The sequence below is a fragment of the Salvelinus namaycush genome, unplaced genomic scaffold (assembly GCF_016432855.1).
Source record: "Salvelinus namaycush isolate Seneca unplaced genomic scaffold, SaNama_1.0 Scaffold707, whole genome shotgun sequence".
NCBI lineage: Eukaryota > Metazoa > Chordata > Actinopteri > Salmoniformes > Salmonidae > Salvelinus > Salvelinus namaycush.
In genome coordinates this window covers 4,135-20,832 of record NW_024061428.1, presented here as the reverse complement: position 1 = coordinate 20,832, position 16,698 = coordinate 4,135, and the positions used below count along the sequence as shown (strand labels likewise).

Genomic DNA, 16,698 nt, shown 5'->3' with positions numbered 1-16,698 from the left:
GAACGGTTCATGGTACTGATGTCTGTGTGTGCGTGTTCATACAAGTAGAAAAAACATGTTGACTCACCCTAATTGTAGAGAAACACCAATGACATCCTCCTCTCTGTCATGTTGACAACACGGTCTATCACTCTGTCATACAGTACACGGTCTATCACTCTGTCATACAGTACACGGTCTATCACTCTGTTATAGAGTACACGGTCTATCACTCTGTTATAGAGTACACGGTCTATCACTCTGTCATAGAGTACACGGTCTATCACTCTGTTATAGAGTACACGGTCTATCACTCTGTTATAGAGTACACGGTCTATCACTCTGTTATAGAGTACACGGTATATCACTCTGTTATAGAGTACACGGTCTATCACTCTGTCATACAGTACACGGTCTATCACTCTGTCATAGAGTACACGGTCTATCACTCTGTTATAGAGTACACGGTCTATCACTCTGTCATAGAGTACACGGTCTATCACTCTGTCATAGAGTACACGGTCTATCACTCTGTTATAGAGTACACGGTCTATCACTCTGTTATAGAGTACACGGTCTATCACTCTGTCATACAGTACACGGTCTATCACTCTGTCATACAGTACACGGTCTATCACTCTGTCATACAGTACACGGTCTATCACTCTGTCATAGAGTACACGGTCTATCACTCTGTCATACAGTACACGGTCTATCACTCTGTCATACAGTACACGGTCTATCACTCTGTCATACAGTACACGGTCTATCACTCTGTCATACAGTACACGGTCTATCACTCTGTCATAGAGTACACGGTCTATCACTCTGTCATACAGTACACGGTCTATCACTCTGTCATACAGTACACGGTCTATCACTCTGTTATAGAGTACACGGTCTATCACTCTGTCATAGAGTACACGGTCTATAACTGTCATACAGTACACGGTCTATCACTCTGTCATAGAGTACACGGTCTATCACTCTGTCATACAGTACACGGTCTATCACTCTGTTATAGAGTACACGGTCTATCACTCTGTCATACAGTACACGGTCTATCACTCTGTCATACAGTACACGGTCTATCACTCTGTCATACAGTACACGGTCTATCACTCTGTTATAGAGTACACGGTCTATCACTCTGTCATACAGTACACGGTCTATCACTCTGTCATACAGTACACGGTCTATCACTCTGTCATACAGTACACGGTCTATCACTCTGTCATACAGTACACGGTCTATCACTCTGTCATTCAGTACACGCTTTTCTTGTTTGTTGTCCTAGGCTACCTGGCTAAAATGCTTGCCCGCTAGCCTAACTTCCATTCATGGGCAACGTTAGCTAGTTAACACGAGCCTTCTACATCTAGCTACATATTTAACTTCCATTCATGGGCAACGTTAGCTAGTTAACATTAGCCTTCTACATCTAGCTTCATATTTAACTTCCATTCGTGGGCAACGTTAGCTAGTTAACATGAGCCTTCTACATCTAGCTTCATATTTAACTTCTATCCTCTCAGGCCAGAACACAACAACGTATGAATTAATGGTTGGATCAGATTCGCAGTTATAATCATTGGCCAGTATGGAGAATTACAGTTGAAGTCGGAAGTTTATATACACATACATTTAAACTCAGTTTTTCACAATTTCTGACATTTAATCCAAGTAAAAATTCCCTGTCTTAGGTCAGTTAGGATCACCACTTTATTTTAAGAATGTGGAATGTCAGAATAATAGTAGAGAGATTGATTTATTTCAGCTTTTATTTCTTTCATCACATTCCCAGTGGGTCAGAAGTTTACATACACTCAATTAGTATTTGGTAGTATTGCCTTTAAACTGTTTAATTTGGGCGAAACGTTTCGGGTAGCCTTCCACAAGCTTCCCACAATAAGTTGAGTGAATTTTGGCCCATTCCTCCTGACAGAGCTGGTGTAACTGAGTCAGGTTTGTAGGCCTCCTTGCTCGCACATGCTTTTTTATTCTGACCACAAATTTTCTATATGATTGAGGTCAGGGCTTTGTGATGGCCACTCCAATACCTTGACTTTGTTGTCCTTAAGCCATTTTGCCACAACTTTGGAAGTATGCTTGGGGTCATTGTCCATTTGGAAGACCCATTTGCGACCAAGCTTTAACTTCCTGACTGATGTCTTATGGTGTTGCTTCAATATATCCACATCATTTTCCTCCCTCATGATGCCATCTATTTTGTGAAGTGCACCAGTCCCTCCTGCAGCAAAGCACCCCCACAACATGTTGCTGCCACCCCCGTGCTTCACGGTTAGGATGGTGTTCTTCGGCTTGCAAGCCTCCCCCTTTTTCCTCCAAACATAACAATGGTCATTATGGCCAAACAGTTCTATTTTTGTATCATCAGACCAGAGGACATTTCTCCAAAAAGTACGGTCTTTGTCCCCATGTGCAGTTGCAAACCGTAGTCTGGCTTTTTTATGGTGGTTTTGGTGCAGTGGCTTCTTCCTTGCTGAGCGGCCTTTCAGGTTATGTCGATATAGGACTCGTTTTACTGTGGATATAGATACTTTTGTACCTGTTTCCTCCAGCATCTTCACACGGTCATTTGCTGTTGTTCTGCGATTGATTTGCACTTTTCGCATGAAAGTACGTTCATCTCTAAGAGACAGAACGCGTCTCCTTCCTGAGCGGTATGACGGCTGCGTGGTCACATGGTCTTTATACTTGCGTATTATTGTTTGTACAGATGAACGTGGTACCTTCAGGTGTTTGGAAATTGCTCCCAAGGATGAACCAGATTTGTGGAGGTCTACAATCTTTTTTCTGAGGTCTTGGCTGATTTCTTTTGATTTTCCCATCATGTCAAGTAAAGAGGCCCTGAGTTTGAAGGTAGGCCTTGAAATACATCCACAGGTACACCTCCAATTGACTCAAATGATGTAAATTAGCCTATCAGAAGCTTCTAAAGCCATGACATCATTTTCTGGAATTTTCCAAGCTGTTTAAAGGCACAGTCAACTTAGTGTATGTAAATGTCTGACCCATTGGAATTGTGATACAAGTTAAATAATCTGTCTGTAAACAATTGTTGTAAAAATTACTTGTGTCATGCACAATGTTATCATTTACACTTTCACCCTGACCTTTTGCCCCACCCCTCTTTGTCCTCTCGAAGTGCACACTTGACCCTCTGGCCGATGATTTGTTTACCTCTGGATAAAATGAAAACAGCCTAACCAGCTCTGCTGGCAACAATTTCATTACGCTTTTTTGCAGACGTTTACTGACACCGGCCATATTCACCGGATGTTGTACACACTTCACGTAAAGTTAGCTAACGAGTCTGCCAGCCAACGTTAGCTAGTTAAACAATAAACAGTGCTGGGAGCTAACCAACCATGTTCAATGTTAGCTAGCTAACATTAGGCTCTAACTAGAACAGCAAATGGCTCTGGGAAACTAATAATAACATCAGCTAGCTAGCTAACAGTACACTTTAGCTTGAAATTAAACCACTTTCTGTCAAAATTAGAAAATGTGTAATATCTGAAATTGTAATGTTTGCTAGCTAACTCTAGACTATCTTACCTGTATACATCATCGTGTATGGACGCGTCTCCCTGTCAGGAATTCCATGCCACGGTTGCCCTTAGTTTGAAGATGTAATCTGGAGACAGGTGTTTTCTCCATCTCTTTATCTATCAGACTCTAATTCCACTGATTTTAGAACTTGATCCTCCAGAAAGTGGAGAGCCACACTTATGCAGCTCCACTACACAATACATTTATTTTAAAAAGCCGCGTTCGACAGGATTACCAACACAGACTGACCAGCTTCTATGGCAGACCAATCATAACTCCTCTCTCGGCATGTCCAGCCCACTCATCATCTCAGCCAATCATGGCTAGTGGGAAGGTTGCTAACTTTTTCTGTGGCTTAACCAACAAGGCTCCTAATTTAACAGTCTTATTCATATTTACAGACGGCATACGAGTTTGTTATTAAGGCACATGAAAGTTCACACATTCAAGAAGGCATTTCTGCCTAAAAATGTATTTTGATTAAAAAAAAAATTATGTTCAAACGGCTCTCCTGTTAAGTCGTGACTTGTGACTTGCGACATACACCTAGTTTCCTGAATCGGATCACTTATGCTCTCAATGGTAATTTGAGAGGAATGACTCCAAAATCCAAACTGGTGTACCTTGACACCTTTTTTTGGTGCGCCAGGACCATTCACAGTTGAGCTCGCTCAGGTTAGCTCAACTCCGATTGGCTAATTTCTAATATTTTTTATTTATTAAGGGCCAAATGCTCGCTGGCTTCCCTTACTTTCAATGCTTCGGGCAACAGTGTCATACTCGTTTGGACCAGACAGCATCAGATACATGGTCTACATGTAGAGAGACAGAGGGGGCTTCACTGTCCAGACAGCATCAGATACATGGTCTACATGTAGGGAGACAGAGGGGTGCTGTTTCACTGTCCAGACAGCATCAGATACATGGTCTACATGTAGAGAGACAGAGGGGCCCTGTTTCACTGTCCAGACAGCATCAGATACATGGTCTACATGTAGAGAGATAGAGGGGCCCTGTTTCACTGTCCAGACAGCATCAGATACATGGTCTACATGTAGAGAGACAGAGAGGCCCTGTTTCACTGTCCAGACAGCATCAGATACATGGTCTACATGTAGAGAGACAGAGGGGCCCTGTTTCACTGACCAGACAGCATCAGATACATGGTCTACATGTAGAGAGACAGAGGGGGCTTCACTGTCCAGACAGCATCAGATACATGGTCTACATGTAGAGAGACAGAGGGGCCCTGTTTCACTGACCAGACAGCATCAGATACATGGTCTACATGTAGAGAGACAGAGGGGCCCTGTTTCACTGACCAGACAGCATCAGATACATTGTCTACATGTAGAGAGACAGAGGGGCTCTGTTTCACTGTCCAGACAGCATCAGATACATGGTCTACATGTAGAGAGATAGAGGGGCCCTGTTTCACTGTCCAGACAGCATCAGATACATGGTCTACATGTAGAGAGATAGAGGGGAGCTGTTTCACTCAGATTATTTCTCCTGTGAGATACATTCAGCCTCTTGCTAATTGAAGGACAATTATGAAGCACAGAGAGACGAAAGATACATTATATAAAAATGATCTTGGTTAATGTTTTGGGGAAGCCTGGCTTCCCTTGGTATAGAATAAATACCTGTCAGCTATTTAACGGTCTGTAATGTCTACTTGGTGAATGTTTATAATGTCTACTACGTCTGTGAATCTAAACTGTAACATATTTTTAGTTGTGTGTACCCCGGGTAGACTAGCTGTTGTTATGGAGTCAGCTAATGGGAATCCAACCAGGTAGACTAGCTGTTGTTATGGAGTCAGCTAATGGGGATCCAACCAGGTAGACTAGCTGTTGTTATGGAGTCAGGGGATCCAATCAGGTAGACTAGCTGTTGTTATGGAGTCAGGGGATCCAAGTCAAATCAAAAGAATAACATATTGGACTGTGTATGTTTAATAACATATTGGACTGTGTATGTTTAATAACATATTGTTTGAATACAATATGAAGTCGCTGATTGAACTCTTTGACCACAGATAGAAAAAGTGTTGTCATTGTTATTGGTTCTTCAAAAATGTTCAGAAATGTTGACTGTTCTGTTTCTTCTTATTGTAGCTGAGTGAGTTGTGACTTACATCTAATATGAGTCTCTCTGGGGAGAGAAAGGAGGAGACTACTGCTTCTAAAATGAGTCTCTCTGGTGAGAGAGAGGAGGGGACTACTGCTTCTAAAATGAGTCTCTCTGGTGAGAGAGAGGAGACCACTGCCTCTAAAATGAGTCTCTCTGGGGAGAGAGAGGAGGAGACCACTGCCTCTAAAATGAGTCTCTCTGGGGAGAGAGAGGAGGAGACCACTGCCTCTAAAATGAGTCTCTCTGGGGAGAGAGAGGAGGAGACCACTGCCTCTAAAATGAGTCTCTCTGGGGAGAGAGAGGAGGAAACCACTGCCTCTAAAATGAGTCTCTCTGGGGAGAGAGAGGAGGGGACCACTGCCTCTAAAATGAGTCTCTCTGGGGGGAGAGAGGAGACCACTGCCTCTAAAATGAGTCTCTCTGGGGAGAGAGAGGAGGGGACCACTGCCTCTAAAATGAGTCTCTCTGGGGAGAGAGAGGAGACCACTGCCTCTAAAATGACTCAAGACACCAGTTCTAAGAGGTAAGAGATTAAATGTAAAATATACAGTTATCTTAAAGATATAAACTAAAGAGAAAGGTGTTCCCACATTACATAAACTGTAGGTCTACATCATTCATTTAAAAGGCCCCAAATGGATTTACCAATTGCAGACTGTAGCTTTAAAAAGAAACATCAGGACTTCTAGAAGTTCCACTATACAGTTGTTAAAATTAAGTACATGAGGTATTGATGTGATATTGATGAGGTGATCTGTCTCCCTGTTTTGTTCAGTATCCAGAAGCCCAGAGCAGAGTCACCTACAACCAGCCTGCTATCAATGAAGAGTGATCAGCCACCTGCTTTCAGCCAGGAACCATTACCAGATGACAATAAGGAAGTGGAGAGTTTGGACAATGAGGATGCATTAAAGATCACACACAACCTTCTGGACAGAAGAAGTAAGACTGTGTTTCATACAATATTACAAAGAACGGTACAAAGGCCCTTATAAAACACACACACACACGTATGAGTCTCAACTCTCATTGTTTTCCTACAGGTCAAACTCTGCTGACAGTCCAACAAGACATTAAGGCTAAACTGAAACACAAGTATCAACACATATCTGAAGGAATTGGACACCATGGAAACCAAAGTCTGTTCAAGGACATCTACACAGAGCTCTACATCACAGAGGGTGGAAGTGGAGGGCTCAATAATGAACATGAGGTGAGACAGATAGAGATGGCATCCAAGAAACAAACCACACAAGAGACATCAATCAAATGCAACGACATCTTCAAGCCTTTACCTGGACAAGACAAACCTATCAGAACTGTACTGACAAAAGGAATCGCTGGCATTGGAAAAACAGTCTCTGTGCAGAAGGTCATCCTTGACTGGGCAGAGGGAAAAGCAAATCAGGACGTTCATTTCATGTTTCCTCTTCCTTTCCGTGATCTGAACCTGAAAAAGGACCAATACAGTCTGGTGCAACTTCTTTCCCACTACTTCTCAGAGCTGAAAGAGATTGACAGCATTGAAGATGGTGAAACCAAAACTGTTTTCATTTTTGATGGTCTGGATGAGTGTCGACTTCCTCTAGACTTCAAAAACAATGAGAAGTGCTGTGATGTCACGAAGCCAACCTCAGTAGATGTGCTGCTGACAAACCTCATTGAAAAGAATCTGCTTCCCTCTGCTCTCCTCTGGATAACCTCAAGGCCTGCAGCAGCCAATCAGATCCCTCCTGAGTGCGTTGACCAGGTGACAGAGTTACGAGGGTTCAATGATCCACAGAAGGAGGAGTACTTCAGGAAGAAAATCACAGATCAGAACATGGCCAATGAAATCATCAAACACATGAAGAAATCAAGGATCCTCCACATCATGTGCCACATACCAGTCTTCTGTTGGATATCAGCCACTGTCCTTGAGATGATCCTGAAAGAGACAGAGAAGGATGAAGTCCCCAAAACTCTGACCCAGATGTGCTCACACTTCATACTCATCCAAATCATTTTGAAGAACAGGAAGTACAACAAAGCCAAAGAGATAAATCCAAAGGAACTGTCTCAGTCAGACAAAGAGATGATCCTGAAACTGGCAAAGCTGGCTTTCCAACAGCTGCAGAAGGGCAATCTGATCTTCTATGAGGAGGACCTGAGAGAGTGTGGCCTTGATGTCACAGAGGCATCAGAGTCTTCAGCATTGTGTACAGAGATCTTTAAAGAAGAATCTGGGCTGTACCAAGAGAAGGTCTACAGCTTTGTGCATCTGAGCATTCAGGAGTTTCTAGCAGCAGTGCATGCTTTAGAATCATGTCTGGGCAAGAAGGAACATTTCTTCCCATCCAAAGCATTCCGTATGCGTAAAAGTTGTTATGAAATAAGACGATTCAAAATTAGGACGTCAGACGTGTTGAAGTCAGACGTGTTGAAGTCAGACGTGTTGAAGTCAGACGTGTTGAAGTCAGACGTGTTGAAGTCAGACGTGTTGAAGTCAGACGTGTTGAAGTGGGACGTGTTGAAGTCAGACAAGTTGTCTGACTTACACAGGACAGCAGTGGACCAGGCCTTGAAGAGCGAGAATGGACACCTGGACCTGTTCCTCCGCTTCCTTCTGGGTCTCTCACTGGAGTCCAATCAGAATCTGTTACGAGTCCTTCTAACACAGGTAGGAAGTACAACACAGACCAATGAGGAAACAGTCAGGTACCTTTCAGACAAGATCGAGGAGGAATCCTCACCAGAAAGGATCATCAACTTGTTCCACTGTCTGAATGAACTTGGTGCCAACTCTCTAGTTGAAGACATGCAGACCTCCCTGCGATCAGGAACTCTTTCAGAAACAGAGCTTAAACCTGACCAATGTTCAGCCCTGGCCTACCTGTTACTGATGTCAGAGGAGGTGCTGGAGGAGTTTGACCTGAAGACATACAACACATCAGAGAAAGGTTATCAGAGGTTGCTGCCGGTAGTGAAAACCTGCAAGAGAGCACTGTAAGTTCTGTTATTGAGTTGATGTTTACAGTATCATTATAATGAAGGATTTGTATATCTAACAGATTATCTCCTCTCTCCAGACTGGATGGCTGTAAACTCACATATAAATCCTGTGAGACTCTGGCCTCAGCTCTGCAGACACCAAACTCCCCCCTGAGAGAACTGGACCTCAGCAACAATGACCTGGAAGACAGAGGAATGAAGCTGCTCTGTGTTGGACTAACCAGTCCACTCTGCAACATACAGACACTAGTGTGAGTTAAATATCTTGACAATTAGTTATTATGTGGATGTTTTAAACATGTGTTAATCATGTGCTCTTCTGCCCTCTAGTCTTGGTCAGTGTGGTCTGACAGAGGGTTGCTGTTCAAATCTTGCCTCAGTCCTGAGTTCACCCAACTCACAACTGAAACAACTGGAGCTGAGAGACAATGACCTGCAAGACTCAGGAGTTACACTGCTGTCTGCTGGACTGGAGGATCCAGACTGTAAACTACACACACTGGGGTAAGTACAGCTGTTTCAGTCAGGTTGGTACTGAGCTGAGTTACACTGCTGTCTGCTGGACTGGAGGATCCAGACTGTAAACTACACACACTGGGGTAAGTACAGCTGTTTCAGTCAGGTTGGTACTGAGCTGAGTTACACTGCTGTCTGCTGGACTGGAGGATCCAGACTGTAAACTACACACACTGGGGTAAGTACAACTGTTTCAGTCAGGTCAGTACTGAGCTTAGTAAAACAAATACTCTGAAAATCTGATGTTTCATGACAATGTTTGTGTCATGGACAAATGTACGGGTGTCCTACAAGACGATTGACACCAGTACACCAACCTAGACAGCTGTTGTGTCTCTCTGTAGGCTGTCTGGCTGTCTGGTCACAGAGGAGGGCTGTGCTGCTCTGTCTTCAGCTCTGAGGTCAAACCCCTCCCACCTGAAAGAGCTGGACCTGAGCTACAATCACCCAGGAGACTCTGCAGGGGGACTGCTTTCAGCTGCTCTGGTGGATCCCACATATAAACTGATGAAGCTGAAGTAAGTCAGAATAGATGTCCTAATAGTGTGAGCAGCAGTTGTGTCATATGCAGTGTAGTAGGGTCAGTAACATGAGGACATGATGAGAGAATTAAATTAAATCAAATCAAATCAAATTTTATTTGTCACATACACATGGTTAGCAGATGTTAATGCGAGTGTAGCGAAATGCTTGTGCTTCTAGTTCCGACAATGCAGTAATAACCAACAAGTAATCTAACCTAACAATTCCATAACTACTACCTTATACATACAAGTGGAAAGGGATAAAGAATATGTACGTAAAGATATATGAATGAGTGATGGTACGGAACGGCATAGGCAAGATGCAGTAGATGGTATCGAGTACAGTATATACATATGAGATGAGTAATGTAGGGTATGTAAACATAAAGTGGCATAGTTTAAAGTGGCTAGTGATACATGTGTTACATAAAGATGGCAAGATGCAGTGGATGATATACAGTACAGTATATACATATACATATGAGATGAGTAATGTAGGGTATGTAAACATTATATTAAGTGGCATTGTTTAGAGTGGCTAGTGATAAATCTTTACATAATTTCCATCAATTCCCATTATTAAAGTGGCTGGAGTTGAGTCAGTATGTTGGCAGCGGCCACTAAATGTTAGTGGTGGCTGTTTAACAGTCTGATGGCCTTGAGATAGAAGCTGTTTTTCAGTCTCTCGGTCCCTGCTTTGATGCACCTGTACTGACCTCACCTTCTGGATGATAGCGAGGTGAACAGGCAGTGGCTCGGGTGGTTGTTGTCCTTGATGATCTTTATGGCCTTCCTGTGACATCGGGTGGTGTAGGTGTCCTGGATGGCAGGTAGTTGCCCCCGGTGATGCGTTGTGCAGACCTCACTACCCTCTGGAGAGCCTTACGGTTGTGGGCTTAGCAGTTGCCGTACCAGGCGGTGATACAGCCCGACAGGATGCTCTCGATTGTGCATCTGTAGAAGGTTGTGAGTGCTTTTGGTGACAAGCCGAATTTCTTCAGCCTCCTGAGGTTGAAGAGGCGCTGCTGCGCCTTCTTCACAACGCTGTCTGTGTGGGTGGACCAATTCAGTTTGTTCGTGATGTGTAGACCGAGGAACTTAAAACTTTCCACCTTCTCCACTACTGTCCCGTCGATGTGGATAGGGGGGTGCTCCCTCTGCTGTTTCCTGAAGTCCACAATCATCTCCTTTGTTTTGTTGACTTTGAGTGTGAGATTATTTTCCTGACACCACACTCCGAGGGCCCTCACCTCCTCCCTGTAGGCCGTCTCGTCGTTGTTGGTAATCAAGCCTACCACTGTAGTGTCGTCCGCAAACTTGATGATTGAGTTGGAGGCGTACATGGCCACGCAGTCGTGGGTGAACAGGGAGTACAGGAGAGGGCTCAGAACGCACCCTTGTGGGGCCCCAGTGTTGAGGATCAGCGGGGTGGAGATGTTGTTACCTACCCTCACCACCTGGGGGCGGCCCGTCAGGAAGTTCAGGACCCAGTGCACAGGGCGGGGTCGAGACCCAGGGTCTCGAGCTTGATGACGAGTTTGGAGGGTACTATGGTGTTAAATGCTGAGCTGTAGTCGATGAACAGCATTCTCACGTAGGTATTCCTCTTGTCCAGATGGGTTAGGGCAGTGTGCAGTGTGGTTGCGATTGCGTTGTCTGTGGACCTATTGGGTCGGTAAGCAAATTGGAGTGTGTCTAGGGTGTCAGGTAGGGTGGAGGTGATATGGTCCTTGACTAGTCTCTCAAAGCACTTCTTGATGACGGAAGTGAGTGCTACGGGGCGGTAGTCGTTTAGCTCAGTTACCTTAGCTTTCTTGGGAACAGGAACAATCATGGCCCTCTTGAAGCATGTGGGAACAGCAGACTGTGATAAGGATTGATTGAATATGTCCTTAAACACACCAGCCAGCTGGTCTGCGCATGCTCTGAGGACGCGGCTGGGAATGCCGTCTGGGCCTGCAGCCTTGCGAGGGTTAACACGTTTAAATGTTTTACTCACCTCGGCTGCAGTGAAGGAGAGCCCGCAGGTTTTGGTAGCGGGCCGTGTCAGTGGCGCTGTATTGTCCTCAAAGCCAGCAAAAAAGTTATTTAGTCTGTCTGGGAGCAAGACATCCTGGTCCGCGACGGGGCTGGTTTTCTTTTTGTAATCCGTGATTGACTGTAGACCCTGCCACATACCTCTTGTGTCTGAGCTGTTGAATTGCGACTCTACTTTGTCTCTATACTGGGACTTAGCTTGTTTGATTGCCTTGCGGAGGGAATAGCTACAATGTTTGTATTCGGTCATGTTTCCGGTCACCTTGCCCTGGTTAAAAGCAGTGGTTTGCGCATTCAATTTCACGCGAATGCTGCCATCAATCCACGGTTTCTGGTTTGAGAATGTTTTAATCGTTGCTGTGGGTACGACATCGTCAATGCACTTTCTAATGAACTCGCTCACCGAATCAGCGTATTCGTCAATGTTGTTGTTGGACGCAATGCGGAACATATCCCAATCCACGTGATCGAAGCAGTCTTGAAGCGTGGAATCAGATTGGTCGGACCAGCGTTGAACAGACCTGAGCGCGGGAGCTTGTTGTTTTAGTTTCTGTTTGTAGGCTGGAATCAACAAAATGGAGTCGTGGTCAGCTTTTCCGAAAGGGGGGCGGGGGAGGGCCTTATATGCGTCGCGGAAATTAGTATAACAATGATCTAGGGTTTTTCCAGCCCTGGTAGCACAATCGATATGCTGATAGAATTTAGGGAGTTTTGTTTTTAGATTAGCCTTGTTAAAATCCCCAGCTACGATGAATGCAGCCTCAGGGTGTGTGGTTTCCAGTTTACAAAGAGTCAGATAAAGTTCGTTCAGGGCCATCGATGTGTCTGCTTGGGGGGGGAATATATACGGCTGTGATTATGATCGAAGAGAATTCCCTTGGTAGATAATGCGGTCGACATTTGATTGTGAGGAATTCTAAATCTGGTGAACAGAATGACTTGAGTTCCTGTATGTTGTTATGATCACACCATGTCTCGTTGATAATAAGGCATACACCCCCGCCCCTCTTCTTACCAGAAAGATGTTTGTTTCTGTCGGCGCGATGCGTGAAGAAACCAGCTGGCTGCACCGACTCCGTTAGCGTCTCTTGAGTGAGCCATGTTTCCGTGAAGCAGAGAACGTTACAATCTCTGATGTCTCTCTGGAATGTTACCCGTGCTCGAATTTCATCAACCTTATTGTCAAGAGACTGGACATTGGCGAGTAGTATGCTAGGGAGTGGAGCGCGATGTGCCCGTCTCCGAAGCCTGACCAGGAGACCGCTTCGTTTGCCCCTTTTTCGGCGTCGCTGTTTAGGGTCACCGGCTGGGATCAGATCCATTGTATTGGGTGGAAGGCAAAACACAGGATCCTCTTTGGGAGAGTCATATTCCTGGTTGTAACGATGGTGAGTTGACGTTGCTCTTATATTCAGTAGTTCCTCCCGACTGTATGTAATGAAACCTAAGATTACCTGGGGTACCAATGTAAGGAATAACACATAAAAAAACAAATACTGCATATTTTCCAAGGAACGCGTAAGCGAGGCGGCCATCTCGGTCGGCGCCGGAAGTGTAAGTGGGGGAAGTTTACCCAGCAGGCTTAGCACTCCATCACAGCATACATCATCATCACATGAATACTCTTCTTCTGCATCTCTGATATCCTGTTGGAATTGTACTCCATTCTGTATGCAGTAGGTAGGATAGAATACCTGTATGTCTCTAGTAATGAATTGTACTCCGTTCTGTATGCAGTAGGTAGGATAGAATACCTGTATGTCTCTAGTAATGAATTGTACTCTGTTCTGTATGCAGTAGGTAGGATAGAATACCTGTATGTCTCTAGTAATGAATTGTACTCCGTTCTGTATGCAGTAGGTAGGATAGAATACCTGTATGTCTCTAGTAATGAACTTGGATAGTGCACCAGAACACAACAATATGGTTTAAATGTTAACTGCTTTATTAGGTCTTTGTCAGTCAATAACCTGTTTCTCCTACAGTGTGGGTCATGGTGGAGAGTGCAGGCTGAAATCAGGGCTGGGGAAATGTAAGTCACTTTAATCCTAATTAACTGCATATTCAGAACTATAGTAACATAGTAACTAAGCAATACTTGTTATGTTCCTACAAAACAACATTTTATATGAAGATGTGGTTTAATTAAACTCTCCTTTTGTCTACAGATGCCTGTCATCTCACCCTGGACCCAAATACAGCAAACCAATACCTGATACTGTCTGAGGGGAACAGGAAGGTGACACGGGTGGTGGAGGAGCAGCATTATGAAGACCATCCAGACAGATTTGACTGTTATCTCCAAGTTCTCTGCAGAGAAGGCTTATCTGGAGGTCGTTATTACTGGGAGGTGGAGAGGGATGGTGAGGGGGCTGACATTGGTGTGGTGTACAAAGGAATGAAGAGGAAGGGAGGGGAGGATGACAGTAGGACTGGACACAATGGGAAGTCCTGGAGTTTAAGCTACTATGATTATCCTTGCACTGGTAGACATTATATGTTTAGCCATGCTGGAGTCAACAGATCCCTCCATGGTCCTGGATCTAACAGAGTTGGTGTGTATCTGGACTGGCCAGTTGGTACTTTGTCCTTCTATATTGTCTCCTCTGGTACACTGAAACACCTTCACACAGAACACACCACATTCACTGAACCCCTCTATCCTGTGTTTGGGGTTAGGCTTGGGGATTACTCCTCCTCCTCAGTGACCCTGTGTCAGAAACACATTCAGAGGTGAGTCATAGCAATGTTTTATCATTTGTTTTCCTCTGGAATCATTTCTACAATTAGATTAGTAGTAGTGGTGTGTTTTAATGTGTTCTGTTGGACCTACAGACAGTTAGATTAGTAGTAGTGGTGTGTTTTAATGTGTTCTGTTGGACCTACAGACAGTTAGATTTGTAGTAGTGGTGTGTTTTAATGTGTTCTGTTGGACCTACAGACAGTTAGATTAGTAGTAGGTGTGTGTTTTAATGTGTTCTGTTGGACCTACAGACAGATAGATTAGTAGTAGTGGTGTGTTTTAATGTGTTCTGTTGGACCTACAGACAGTTAGATTAGTAGTAGTGGTGTGTTGTAATGTGTTCTGGTGGACATACAGACAGTTAGATTAGTAGTAGTGGTGTGTTTTAATGTGTTCTGTTGGTCCTACAGACAGTTAGGTTAGTAGTAGTGGTGTGTTTTAATGTGTTCTGTTGGTCCTACAGACAGTTAGGTTAGTAGTAGTGGTGTTTTAATGTGTTCTGTTGGACCTACAGACAGTTAGATTAGTAGTAGTGGTGTGTTTTATTTTGTTCTGTTGGACCTACAGACAGTTAGATTAGTAGTAGTGGTGTGTTGTAATGTGTTCTGGTGGACCTACAGATAGTTAGATTAGTAGTAGTGGTGTGTTTTAATGTGTTCTGGTGGACCTACAGACAGTTAGATTAGTAGTAGTGGTGTGTTTTAATGTGTTCTGTTGGACCTACATACAGTTAGATTAGTAGTAGTGGTGTGTTTTAATGTGTTCTGTTGGACCTACAGACAGTTAGATTAGTAGTAGTGGTGTGTTTTAATGTGTTCTGTTGGACCTACAGACAGTTAGATTAGTAGTAGTAGTGTGTTTAATGTGTTCTGTTGGACCTACAGACAGTTAGATTAGTAGTAGGTGTGTGTTTTAATGTGTTCTGTTGGACCTACAGACAGATAGATTAGTAGTAGTGGTGTGTTTTAATGTGTTCTGTTGGACCTACAGACAGTTAGATTAGTAGTATTGGTGTGTTTTAATGTGTTCTGTTGGACCTACAGACAGTTAGATTAGTAGTAGGTGTGTGTTTTAATGTGCTCTGTTGGACCTACAGACAGATAGATTAGTAGTAGTGGTGTGTTTTAATGTGTTCTGTTGGACCTACAGACAGTTAGATTAGTAGTAGTGGTGTGTTGTAATGTGTTCTGGTGGACATACAGACAGTTAGATTAGTAGTAGTGGTGTGTTTTAATGTGTTCTGGTGGACCTACAGACAGTTAGATTAGTAGTAGTGGTGTGTTTTAATGTGTTCTGTTGGACCTACAGACAGTTAGATTAGTAGTAGTGGTGTGTTTTAATGTGTTCTGTTGGACCTACAGACAGTTAGATTAGTAGTAGTAGTTATGTGTTCTGTTGGACCTACAGACAGTTAGATTAGTAGTAGTGGTGTGTTTTAATGTGTTCTGTTGGACCTACAGACAGTTAGATTAGTTGTAGTGGTGTGTTTTAATGTGTTCTGTTGGACCTACAGACAGTTAGATTAGTAGTAGTGGTGTGTTTTAATGTGTTCTGTTGGACCTACAGACAGTTAGATTAGTAGTAGTGGTGTGTTTTAATGTGTTCTGTTGGACCTACAGACAGTTAGATTAGTAGTAGTGGTGTGTTTTAATGTGTTCTGTTGGTCCAACAGACAGTTAGGTTAGTAGTAGTGGTGTTTTAATGTGTTCTGTTGGACCTACAGACAGTTAGATTAGTAGTAGTGGTGTGTTTTATTTGTTCTGTTGGACCTACAGACAGTTAGATTAGTAGTAGTGGTGTGTTGTAATGTGTTCTGGTGGACCTACAGACAGTTAGATTAGTAGTAGTGGTGTGTTTTCAATGTGTTCTGTTGGACCTACAGACAGTTAGATTAGTAGTAGTGGTGTGTTTTAATGTGTTCTGTTGGACCTACAGACAGTTAGATTAGTAGTAGTGGTGTGTTTTAATGTGTTCTGTTGGACCTACAGACAGATAGATTAGTAGTAGTGTTGTGTTTTAATGTGTTCTGTTGGACCTACAGACAGTTAGATTAGTAGTAGTGGTGTGTTTTAATGTGTTCTGTTGGACCTACAGACAGTTAGATTAGTAGTAGTGGTGTGTTTTAATGTGTTCTGTTGGACCTACAGACAGTTAGATTAGTAGTAGTGGTGTGTTTTAATGTGTTCTGTTGGACCT

At 43.6% G+C, this 16,698-nt stretch overlaps 1 protein-coding gene across 1 annotated transcript; it reads left to right on the top strand.

Moving 5' to 3' along the window:
- Window positions 1-6,188: 6,188 nt before the first annotated feature.
- On the top strand, window positions 6,189-14,492 carry LOC120042530 (NACHT, LRR and PYD domains-containing protein 3-like; the record flags this gene model as incomplete). Its single annotated transcript, XM_038987370.1, has 8 exons — window positions 6,189-6,214; window positions 6,467-6,633; window positions 6,735-8,676; window positions 8,760-8,933; window positions 9,013-9,186; window positions 9,543-9,716; window positions 13,745-13,791; window positions 13,928-14,492. Coding segments are annotated over exons 1-8 (3,269 nt in total), but the record flags the coding sequence as incomplete, so codon positions are not given.
- Between the last annotated feature and the right edge of the window lie 2,206 nt (window positions 14,493-16,698).